Here is a 13,001-nt window from a genome sequence, read left to right as displayed (position 1 = left end):
ATGACTTGACTTGTGACTTGCTTGATTCTCACCACAGTGACTAGGGACTTGCTTGAGACTTGAAGGTTATGACTTGAGACTTGCTTGTGACTTGCACATGGATGACTTACCCCCACCTCTGGCGTTCCGTCATCACAGCCAGTCACATTTGGGAAACCAGCGATCTGGTAAAATTGTTGACGGACATGGTTTAGTTCCGCAGGCTGTACAGGGAAGCGAACATATGTGTTCAGATGCCTGCAAAGAGACACTGCCACAGCTCTGCAGACAGTAGACCCTGTGCACATGGACCGAGTCACCAACTAGGTTTTGAAAAGACCCAGTGGCAAAATATCTCAGAGCCAAACACACTTGCATCGCTGGACTTGGAGCCGAATTTCGGTTGGTGTTGTGCCGTAGGTCGTTGTCCAGAAGGCCGGTTATTCTGAGTAATTCCGGCCGGGAAAACCGAAATCGCGCATATAATTGAACATCATCATAATAAAGAAATGGATCGATACGGTCACGGACAATCCGTTCCCGGCGCAAACCGCGTTGAAATCTTTTAACGGTTCTTTATCGTTAGTATGGAACTTACACCAGCTAGAGGGGAGGTGTAAAAGATAAGTTATAACTTAGTGTTACGTTGAAACTATCTGCTTGGTGCAACTGCTATTTTTTTAGTAGAGTGTAAAGTCGAACATTTGGGCGATTTACGTTCAACGTAGCCTAAGTGGGACCTTACGTTCTGCTGGTGCAACCAGCTGCAGGGCCTTTGCCCGGGACTCGAAGTAGTGCCCGATATTATTCCAATATGCGTTAGATACAATTCCCTCCCTTATGCTTCATAGTTACCATTCCGAAATAGGCGTACTTTAACAAATAAAGTGAGTTAAAAGCGACCAAGGATTGGACTACTTTCTTCAGAAAAAACGCAACATATCATTATAAAATCGCTATTGTAATATATTAAAAAAAGTTTTTTTTCCTTCAGTCTAACCCAGTCTTCGCTTGGCCCAGCTTTCCTGATCTAATTTTCTCCCGAGATGACGTCAAATGACGCGTTTGATGTAATCTCGGGAGAATTGTTTTTGTCTGCTAGAAGGGCCGAGAACTACAAAACACTGCTTCCGTAAATGTGTAAGCCCACAAATAAGGAATGAGGGAGGTGGGAGCTCGCATACTAGGTGTAAAAACAATATCCGCCATGTTACTTAACCGCTTAGCACAAGAACTAGACCGACGCAAACCTCCGACTATGGCAGAAGCAAATTTGCAAAGTTGATTTTGAAAATATATTGCTGGATTCTGACCTTCAGGGATATTTGTACAGCCAGGAAGAATCAAGAAGAATAGAGGAGGAGGTTGCTGCGGCTGCAGCTGAACAAGCCTTGCCTGTTGCCGAGGACGAGGAGCCGGAGCGAGCAGGAGTGAACTGGTGGTGTACCTGTTTGCTCTGTTCGCCTATGGACAGCACTGAATTTCAGCGATGCCAGTTTCTTCGAGAAGAAATGACTGAATCTGGCGAGGACGGGGCCGTGAGTGTAACCTCTCACCCAGGCTTCACGCCTCATCTGAACAGTTGGGTATTGGATACATATTTCCGGAACCAGAAAGTGAACTGGAAACGCTAGCCAAAGCCCGCTGGGAGAAACGGACGTCTGAGCACAGTGTTTTTATTTTAATAACACATTGGCTATAATAGTATTGAGTCCCGGGGAATGTGACAATGTGGTTATCCGAAAGTAGCCGACCATATTGGCAGAGCATAGGCTTGGTTATGTTATCTTGAAGTCTGTAATGCTGTATAGGCTACTCAAGGCATAATTTATCTCGCTTTGCTTTTTTTTATCTCGCTAATTTTGTTCTTTCTTTCTTAGACAGTATCGGCTTACATCTTACCAGCATTTCCTGGAGTGTATACTGCAAGGCGAGAGACTTGGGAGAGGCAATCACCTTGTTTTGCCAGCCTGTGTTGTCCAGGCTATCAGGGCTAATTACCCAGCACAGAATGGGCAGTCCCGTGGCTACCATGAGACAGTAGATGCCCAAGATGAGCTGTGATTTTTAGCAAACGCACTATACGTATCATTTGTGTATATATAGTTTATGTTTCATGAATAAAACTTCAAATTCATGTTGGTTGTTGTGATTTGTTTAGTATACCAAGTTCTGTTACACTAAAGTAGGCCTGCTGTATAAGATAAACATTTAAAATGGGGAGAAAAGGTTTACAAATACTTGATATGCTGAGCTACTGTAATTAGCAAATGTTTTTATGCTGTACAGTAAAATACAAATGATACCTAAAGTACTTAATATAATCTATTCTTGCTACATTCATACATGATGGCTGTATGTAGAATCTACATTGCATCTTCGTGATTTATACCACATAAATTGTAGTTTTAACCATATGATTAAACCATATGGAAAAAAGGTAATCTGACAGAAATTCAAATAAGTGTCCTGCTCACAAGTTTGTTATGGTGAACATGGGTTTATACAGGAATCCAAGGTAAGGTGTTAAAAACAATTTTAAAAACGATTTTATTCACAAAGTAAAAATGATCCAATATGTCAACATTACAAAGATGCAATTTAAAGTTTTTAAATGTTTTATTATAAAAGATACATTAAAGTAAATAAAAAAAATCGGTTGAATGTACCTATCCTATCACACCCTAAAAACAGAAACGCCACCTTCAACAGACCCAGGCTCCATACATGCAAGCTCCAGGTTGTGTCAATGCCGATTCTACCTATCCTATCCTATGGCTATCACAGCCTAAAAACAGCAATGCCTCCTTCAACAGACCCAGGCTCCAGGTAGTGACGATGCCCATACTATCCATCCCCATGGAACATGGGTACTTCAGCAGTGCACTGTGAAATACCTCCAGCCACCCTGTATGCAATAAAATAAAGGGAAAAGAAAATTAAAATTAAAACATGCTCTTTAGGGAGTGATTTTGTAAAGTATTTAAGCTTATAAGGAGAACTATTCTCCCCAGTATGTTTGAACATGGCCATCTGTTCCATGTCTTTCAACAGTTCACAGGCGTGAGAGTAGAAAGTACGATCCTGCTGAGTGAGGAGATGCAGCAGATTTTGAAGTTGTTGAAATTTAAAAGATGTGGCATGGTCAGATGTCCCTCTCAGAAGCGGCTTTTAAAGTCAGCCACTGCCGCCTCCTTTGGTGGTTTTGGCCCTGGTGCAATGTTTAGGTGGCAGCGCAGGCTGGGGCAGGGCAAGTAAGGATGTTGAAACCTTATATAGAATGTTCGGGTTTCGTCTTCTGTCTTGGCACTTAGGACAAGAGTGTCAATGAACTGGGTGGTGTGTGGAATGAAAATCTGCTTCACGACCCACTGCTTGGATCTCTTGCAAAATACTTGGCTGAAGTGTGGTTATCCTGCAAAATAATTGAAAAATAATTACAGATAAAAGACTCTAAAGACAACATTTGACATGCTGTACTTTTTTCAAATGAAATACCCTAATTAATCAGCTAAATCTGCATACTGAGTAAGCTGTGAAAATCATATTCTTATTCATTGTGCCACTCTTACTGCACACCTGTCTTGTTTGTGGCCTGCTTTTTCTTTTGAAAATGTTTTCATTGAGCTCCAAACATGCAAGATGACCCCTTTCTCTCATTCCCTGGAAAGCGAATCCCTGCCTTTTTGGGAGGTGCTTCAGCAGTGCACTGTGAAAGACCTCCAGCGGCCCTGTATGCAATAAAATAAAAGGGAAAATAATATGAGAACGAAAACATGACCATTAGGGAGTGATTTTGTAAAGTAATCAAGCTTATAAGGAGAACTATTATAAACTCACCAGTGTGTTTGAACAGGGCCATCTGTTCCATGTCTTTCAACAGCCTTTTGTCATTGACCAGCGATTCGAGAATTTGAAACGCCGATGACTCCCTCTTCATCCATTGGCGCTTGATTTGCTCCTGGGCTGCTATAGGACGATGTCCACACTGGTTTGTTTGTCCGTCATCATTTGTCCATTCATGCTCATTACACACATGGGGCCCTATCTTGCATCCGGCGCAAGTGACTTAGTCACTGGCGCATGTGTCGTTGCTAGTTTACAACTGGCGCAGAGCGTTCTTTTCCCACCACCGCCACTCGCCGGTAAATAAGGGAATGATCTTGCGCCCCAAGGGGCGGTTCGGCGAAAGGAGGAGGCGTGTTCTGGCGCAAACGATATTTTGCAGTCTCTGAATACAATTGCGCCACAGACCAGGATATACCTGGTTTAAAGTCAGTGGCGCGTTGTTTAGATGCTATTTTAAGGGCGCATGCATACATGCGCATGCGATGCATACGGATTGCTTGTGCACCTCACGCATACACTTTGCTTCTCTCATCTACACGGACAGCAGTTCCCATTTTTGAAAACCATACATAATTACAAGGAAAATAAAATATTACCACTCAAGGAAAATCATTGTGGTGTCCATAAAGATCCAATAAATAGGCATAAATCTAGAGTACACATTTACCCAAATTATTCACGCGAATTGTAGCAGGCGTAATGACGGATCAAATTAACCTGGTTGACCAATAATGGCAATAGAGTATTTAAGGACACCTGTCAAAGTGGGTTGTCCGTCAAGAATCAGGAACCACAATTCTGAAGACTGCGAAATAAATTCTGAAGACTGCGAAATCACCTTCTGTAAGTCCATTTAAAACCTTACTCTGCAACTTACCAGTTAAGTTGAGGTTGCTCATAATTTTTCTATTGCACAGTGGAATGGAATACGTCTTAGGACAGAGGATCAGACGCCGGGGGGAGAGGGTCTACCGGCCCAGACACACCTATCTCTCCCTGAGTAAGGAGGAATGCAGGCGTAAGCTACGCCTGACCCGTCAGGCTGTCACAGATATCTGCCATCTCCTGGCAGATGAGCTGGGGACTGATGCACGCTGTCCCTATGCCCTCCCCGTTGCAGTGAAAATTACAGCGGCACTGCATTTCTATGCATCTGGGTCGTTCCAGCATCCCCTTAGTTCTGTTGGACGCATTTCACAATCGGCAATAAGTTTGGCTATACATGCAGTTACGTCAGGTCTAGTCTGACATGCTGGGGAATACATCAAATTCCCCGTTACACCTGACAGCCAGGAAAGAACAAAGCAGGAGTTTTGGAAGTATGGGTTCCCTGGCATCCTTGGTGCTATAGACTGCACCCATGTGCAGCTACGTGCCCCATCAGTACGCACTCATATACATAAACCGGAAGGGAACTCATTCGATTAATATCCAAGTCATTTCCGATGCTAATTGTAGAATAAATCATGTCTTTGCTAATTAACCTGGCTCAAGCCATGACTCTTTCATATTGGCAAACTCAACCATTCCTCACCATTCCTGCCATATTCAAGGGGAATCCTCCCTTGGATGGGTGGCTGTTAGGGGACATGGCTCATGACCCCATTTCTTATGCCAGCAACAGTGCGCGAAATTGTATTCAACAGGAAACACACACAAACACGCAGTGTAATTGAACGTACATTTGGAATACTGAAAATGCGCTTCAGGTGTTTGGATAGGTCAGGTGGTACTTTACAGTATGGTCCTCAAAAAGTCGCAGCATTCTTTGTGGCATTTTGTGTTTTACACAACATTGCCATGAATCATGGATGTGTCGATGACATTAATGAGGATAGATTAGAGGACTTAAGGAGACGTGATGCTGAACTGCATGTGCCGATGCCATTACGTCCAAATGCCCCAGCAGCAGCACGGGAGAGGAGAGCTCATCTGTCAGACGAGCTGCATCGTCTATAGCAGGGGTTTTCAAAGTGTGAGAGAGTGAGCCCCCCCTCAGAGAAAAAAATTCAGCTGAGCCCCCCCCCCCCCCAATTTTTTTTTTTCTAAATACCTGTGTTTTGAAAGTTATCTTAATTATTTTACACATTTTAAACATCTCTGATCATAATTTTAAAACAGTTGAAACATATTTTTTCAGCAACACGTCAGAAGATTTTAAACATATTTCTGAAACATTACAAAATCTTTGTGCGTTTTTAAACACATTTCTTCACACAATTTAACAACTTTATCTAAGCATGTTTTAGCTTAACCTTTTTTAAATACATTTGAACATCTTAATCTGTGTAAACTGCCAGTCTAGACAGATTCATTCAGGGTCCGCGACTCTGATTTTTGTTGAGTCTAATCAGATCTGCCTTTTCAGTCCAGAGATTCGACTATTCGGCGGGGTTTGTTTACCGGCGTTGCTATGGTGACCTAAATTATTATAAGCAACTGAAAACGATGCCGGTTTGAAACTAAAACTGTGATTCTGAAAAAAGTTTAAATGCTATCAAAATTCCGTTTCGATAGTATTGAAGATACAAGTGTGTAGATTTGTTTAATGTTTTGAACGATGGTAAACGGTGGAAAAAAGAATGAGTTACGATGTCTAGAAGTAGGTGTATCAGAATGGGCTGACGTCTTCAATGAAAACAGCTGAAAACGAAGCGGTATGAAACTAAAACTGTGATTCTGAAGATATTTTAAATGATATCGAAATTCTGTTTAGAAATTATCGAAGATACAAGTGTGTAGATTTGTTAAATGGTTTGCACGAAGATAAACGGTTGAAAATTGATTTAGTTATGTTACTTCTACAGTTGAAGTACGACTGATGATTTGAATCATCGACTTTCAGGTTTTTTTTCGGGTTTATTTTTTTCTCACGTCGCGCCCCCCCTGAAGAACTCTGGCGCCCCCCAGGGGGGGCGCGCCCCACAGTTTGAAAACCACTGGTCTATAGTGAGTTAAGCAAACTAATGACATCTCCGCTCTATTGTTTAGCTACATTGTACAATTATTGCCATGCATTCATAACCTTGTGATTCTGAGAAAGTGAGCCCAGAACATCGGAAAGTATAGTCTGTCCTTGAGACATTCTTTATTCGACTTGTCCAAATGTTCGTAGGCGTAAATAAAAAAAAATAATACAAAACGAAAAATGAAAAGTTGCAAAGATTTCTTGGCGTGCGCCTGGCAAATCCGCCATCATAATAGCAATCCGCCATGGAACAAGCGCCGATCGCTCTTAAAGGGGATGCGAGAAAACGCTCTGATTGGTTCATTGCACGTTACGCCCAAACCACACCTACGGGTAATTAGGCTGCTTCAGACCAACCCTTTTACCCCCCCGGGGAGTCTGGGTATTCGTGATGCCGGTTGGGAAAAAGGGGTTTATTGCCTTTTGTCAATTTGTTTCTGTTAGGTTAAGTGGGGTTAACGGGTTTGGGGTCTTTATTGTTTGTGTGTTGTTTATTGTGCGTAGTGTTGCCGCCACCGTTACCGAGACTTGCATGTCCGTTGGTTGGGTGAGCGGTGCGCTGTGTGTTGTGGGTGTGTGTTAAATAAAGGCAGCTCTCGGGATCGTGCGGAGTATGAGGCACGAGAGTTGCATCACCGTTTAACCTGGGCTCCCGTCTCGTGCAGAACAAGTTTGACCATAATGTCAAACTTGTTCTGCACTTTGGTTTGCTGCATTTAGACAGCGATTCTCTGCTGGTGAACTAGCTACATGTTGCTTGTTCTATTGCTGTCTGGCATTCAGAAATGTAAAATGGAAGTTTCAAATTATTAATTTTAATAAAGTGAACTGAAAACTCGTTTTCCATTCTTTTAAATGTTTTGTTTTTTTTAAATAATATTAACCTTAATTTGAAATATTAAGTTAACACCCCTGACTTATTTTTTTGAGTTTTTAAAATATAAAAATCTTAGTTGGTATAACTCTAAATTTCAAGTTTGTCTAAAGAAGAAAATGACCTTTTTGATGGGCTCAAAACTCAAGTAGTAGCAGTAAGCAGTAAGTTGCCTTGCAATTTTGAGTTTGCTCAACTTTTTATTTTTTACAGTGTAGGTACACTCTGGCCATGATTTTTTTCTATATTCTTGATACAGGTCTTCAATGGCAGGGTGCAAGTAAGCCTTCTGCAGAATGTAGTCTCGGCGATCATTTGTACATTCATGGTCTTGCACCAGTCCGACGGTTCAGTGGACGTGCCACCCCTGAGCAGAACAGCTGCTGCTGCGAGGAGGTTAACCTCTGCCATTCCTCTCACTTCAGGTGATGATCTCCATGTCCCGGAATGGCCAACAAGACATGTCCAATTCACCTTCCTTTGTGCCCAAGAGTCAAAGACAGTTTTTGATGACACAGGCTTGCCGCACATCTGGCAAAATTTGAGAAGAGACATCAAGCAGAGCTCATTCACAATGATCTTCTTTCCATGCCAGTCATTTATGCTTTTCTCTTCTGATGATGACGTTGACGTGGGGGTGACACATGTATTGGGCTGAAAACTTTCCTCTGCTTCACCCACATTGCTAAAGCATGAACCAAGGGTCCCAGGTCTGTCGGGGGACGATGTCTGTAAAACAAAGAAGAGGTTTCTTTTTAATTGTAAAGATGACAAATTATATAAATATTATTCCTTTAGAAAGATTAGTTGAAAGTTATAAAGTGTTGTCTGATGTAAATAACATATTGGCAGGTGCTCCGTGCAAATAGAAATTACAAGCATAGAAGATAAGATTTAAAATAGAAAATTATAAATAAAACACAATAAATAAAAGTAAGAATGAAGTAAGGAGTGGACATCTCTTAGTGGGTTATAATACAATATTTACATTCTGTTTTATGTCAGATTATTAGAGGGAGGAGTTATAGATTTTAATGGCAACAGGCAGGAATGACTTCCTGTGGCGCTCAGTGGTGCATTTAGGAGCAATGAGTCTCTCACTGAAGGAGCTCCTCTATTTGACCAGAGCGTTGTGGAGAGGGTGAGAGCCATACTGCAGGATCGGCTGCAACTTCGACAGCATCCTCCTGTCAGACACTTCTGTCAAAGTGTCCAGCTCGTCCCGCACAACGTCACTGGCCTTCCTGATCAGCTTGTAGAGTCTATTGGCATCTGCCACTCTCAGTCTGAAAACTGCTCAATATGCATTTGCTTCCACAACACATACACTATTATATACTGTACATACAAACAATTTGTAGCTTATCTCTCTGCTTGAGAGTGTGGCTTGAGAAGTAGACTGGCCCTGGAATTGATTTTCTGATCCCACTATGCCAGCAGCTGAAACAATCGGATTCTGAAATATCACCATAAAGAAAACAGTTATTACTAGTATAACATTAGATTATATCACTCACTGAAAATGATATGTCGTTTAAAAACATGTTCTGTTTGCCTGGAGAACAAACGATTATAACAGCGATAAACAAAGCTGCTTTACGTTGTTTTTGACCAATTTCAGCAATTTCCCCCGATAGCAGCTATTATTGTGTACTTTGTTAACAGAAATATAGTCGAATATTATGATAGTCTTACTGTAGGCGAGTGTGTTTTGCTGCGGGAGGTGCATTAGAAGTCCCGACCTGTTCGTCATCTGGGAACGGGCAGCGAAGACGGACGGAACAGCAGTTGGTTTGAGAGTGTTGTGTTTCAGTCACTATATAGTTCTAAAACTGTTTAAGAAGAAGTTGACGGGCACACGGCAGACTGATGACTGAATCCAATCTTTTATTTGAAATCCACGGTAACAACCAGCGCGTGTTATCTAGGTCGAGCAGAGTACCAAGAGAACCCTCTTGTGGCGATTCTGCCTAATATACCTATATGAACAACCAATAGGAGCCCGCCACCTAATGCCAACCAATCACATTGGGAAACCTGCAAACTGATACAACTACTGTATAACATTCTGTGTTGGGAACACCACAGGTCCTCCCCTGTAAATTCAAACTTCTTCTTTTTTTTTTTTACATTATACATTACAGATTCCATTTTTTTTTTTCAAACAATCTGCATTTGATTCACAAGTTCAGTCTATCAGGAGGACTTCTGTCTCTCACAGGACGAGTATTCCGTTCCACCACTGGCGGGGGTGGTTCCAAAGGTCGTCGATCTGACGAATCAGTGTCCACATTGAAATCATCAATGTTGTAAGAATCACAAGAGTCCATTTGAGTCGAATGATTTGGATTTCCCTTGACACCCAAAATCTGGTTCACATGACTTTTCAAACACTTTCCCTTAACCTCAACACTGTATGTGACAGGAACCAACACTTCACGTACAACTCCATTCAACCATTTCTCCCCTCCCCTGTAGTTCTTTACCAACACTTGTTGACCAACCTTGAAAAACCTAAAACGGGGAAGATCTGGTTCAGACTCAGTCTGCATTCTCTGAGAGAACTCTGGTTTGATAAGTGACAACCTGGTTCGCACCTGTCTTCTCAGAAAGAGCTCAGCTGGCGTTTTCTCTGTCTTAGTATGGGGTGTGTTTCTGTACCCAATCAGAAAGTTCGCTACACAGTGCTCAAGTGTCATACCACCAATGGCTCTATTCTTTGCAAGGGATTTCTTAAGATTCTGAACCAATCTTTCAGCTAAACCATTACTTGCAGGATGGTAAGCAGGTGATTTGATGTGTTTTACTCCATTGATAGTCAAAAATGACTCAAACTCTTGTGATACGAACTGAGGTTCGTTACCAGTTAAAACCTCTTTAGACAACCCATAAGCTGCGAATAAATTCCTCAGTGCTTCAATCGTCTTAGATGATGTAGTAGTGTTCATGGCAACTATCTCTGGCCATCTAGCATAGGCACCCATCGCTACTAAAAACATCTGTTTGTGGTCCTCAGCAAAATCAAGATGTACCCTTTTCCATGGACTCGAACACCATTTCCATGTATGGACTGGTGCTGTAGCAGGCATACTACGCTGCTGCTGACAAATAGTACACTGATTCACTTCACGTTCAATACTGTCATCTAATGTAGGCCACCAGAATAGACTTCTGGCGAGGGATTTCATTTTAACTATTCCCCAGTGGTGCTCATGTAATTCAGACAATAACCTGTCTCTCAGTTTATCAGGCACTACCACACGGTAACCCCATAATAAACAATCATCCTCAATGCTAAGCTCTAATTTTCTCTGAAAGTAAGGCTTCAGTGACTCATCCTGTACATGTTTAGGCCATCCAGTTAACACCAACTGTTTAACCACTCTTAACACAGGATCTCTGTCTGTTTCTTTGGCTAATTCTCTAGCAGTAAGAGGTAATTCTTCCAAGTAAGACACTCTGTAAATTGGGTTTGACACCACATCTACCTCAGGCTTCACAGGTAATCTTGATAAGCATCAGCATTGCTATGCTGCTCTGACTTCTTGCATTGGATTTTGTATGTATACGCTGCCAAAATTAGAGCCCATCTTTGTAATCTAGCAGTGGCCAGGGTTGGCACACCTGTCTTAGCCCCCAAAATTTTCAACAGCGGCTTGTGGTCTGTCAATAACAGGAATTTCCGTCCATAAAAATAATCATGGAATTTCATAACTCCAAATACAAGACCCAGTCCCTCTTTTTCCAGTTGACAGTAATTCTGTTCTGTTTTCGTTAGCATTCTCGATGCAAATGCAATAGGTCTCTCGCTTCCATCTTTCATTTTTTGGCTGATTACAGCCCCTACCCCATAAGGTGAAGCATCACATGCTAGTATGATTTGTAAATCTGAATCAAAATGTACTAACAATTTATCTGACTGAAGAGACGTCTTTGCACTTTCAAATGCACTTTGACATTTCTCTGACCATTCCCAGGTTGCATCTTTATGCAACAATGCTGTCATTGGCTGAATCAGAGTAGATAGATTAGGGATAAACTTCCCATAGTAGTTTAAAGGAGCTAAAAATGACTTTTCCACAACCAATAGGAGCAAGCCACCTAATGCCAACCAATCACATTGGGAAACCTGCAAACTGATACAACTACTGTATAACATCTGTGTTGGGAACACCACAGAGAGCGTGCCTCATCATTCTGAAAAGATTTGCATCATAATCCTCCAGTTTGAAATGGAGACTGCATATCGTTTTTCCTTTTAGAATTTCCATACCGGCGTCTTCTCCAATTGTGGGGTTGTTTATCGCCTGCAGCCATAGTTGGCAACGCTGATCGTCTTTCACTGGAAAAACGTGAAAACTTACTCTCTGTCCCATCCCAGACTTTTCGGTGCAACCGGGTACCAAACAACCACTGGGCATTATTGCGTTTGACAAAACGAGAGCAGAGGTCGAAACTAGTCAACGTATCACAGGGATTTGTTTACACAAAACTTGCGCCAACACTCGCGCTAGGACCATGGGTCCTTCCCCCTCCAAACGGAAACAGGCGGGCGATGCAGCGAGCGCAATGCCCTGTGGTAGTTGGAGGATTTCTTACTTTTGAGCCAGAGAGACACTTACTGCCTTTTCTCAGGCTATTTTTTTTCACATTTATAATACATATAATTATTTACTTCATATAACCTTCATATCTCCTCCGGTGAAGTATCCCTTTAAGACAACCTTGTCCTTGGGATTCCTGTAACTCTCTGATATTTGTACAGTTGTTTTCTAGAGACCTGTTTACGCAGCGCTTGCTGCAGTTTTTTGATTGTCGTCAGCCTCACGCCGCTCTGCTCCCGCTAGATGAAAGAGACTTACATCAGAATCTAAATCATGGTTTCTCAACGGGGGCGTTCGCACAACCTAGGGGGGCACTGGGAACGTGATTCCATTTTTTGGGGGGGGGATTTTAAACTTTCATTGTTATTTTTTTTGGGTGAAAAAATAGGCTACCTGAAATAAATAGCCTATTTTCATTTATTAGTTTCTAACCCCTCTACCGTCTCAGCTACTTTTTACTCTCTCTTTCTCTCTCTCAATCCCCCCCCCCCCCCCCCCCGTAGCTCTGGAAGTTTAATTCGGTTGATTACAATGATGGACAGTGCTGTTAGCCAATCAGCATGTCATGAATATTCATTAATATTTTTATATTCTTTTGCACCAAAACCGACTCAGAGGGCATTCATTGCTATTAGTGACCAACGCAAAATCAATGAAAAACGATGCATTGACAACTTTAAGTGAGTGGGGTTGTGGTTTTTATTTTTTTATGGGGGGAGGGGGGGGC

General features: G+C 42.0%; 1 protein-coding gene across 1 annotated transcript; it reads right to left on the bottom strand.

Annotated features, from left to right (window-relative positions):
- Positions 1 to 8,154: 8,154 nt before the first annotated feature.
- Positions 8,155 to 12,382, bottom strand: LOC132447767 (uncharacterized protein K02A2.6-like). Its single transcript, XM_060038712.1, has 2 exons — positions 8,772 to 12,382; positions 8,155 to 8,399 (listed from the first exon to the last, which is right to left on the bottom strand). Exon 1 carries the CDS (start codon positions 10,856 to 10,858, stop codon positions 9,851 to 9,853), a length of 1,008 nt encoding a protein of 335 aa, XP_059894695.1. The 5' UTR covers positions 10,859 to 12,382; the 3' UTR covers positions 8,155 to 8,399; positions 8,772 to 9,850.
- Between the last annotated feature and the right edge of the window lie 619 nt (positions 12,383 to 13,001).

This window comes from Gadus macrocephalus, chromosome 19, assembly GCF_031168955.1.
Source record: "Gadus macrocephalus chromosome 19, ASM3116895v1".
NCBI lineage: Eukaryota > Metazoa > Chordata > Actinopteri > Gadiformes > Gadidae > Gadus > Gadus macrocephalus.
Note: the sequence above shows the minus strand (reverse complement) of the source record. Positions and strands in the feature narration are given on the sequence as shown.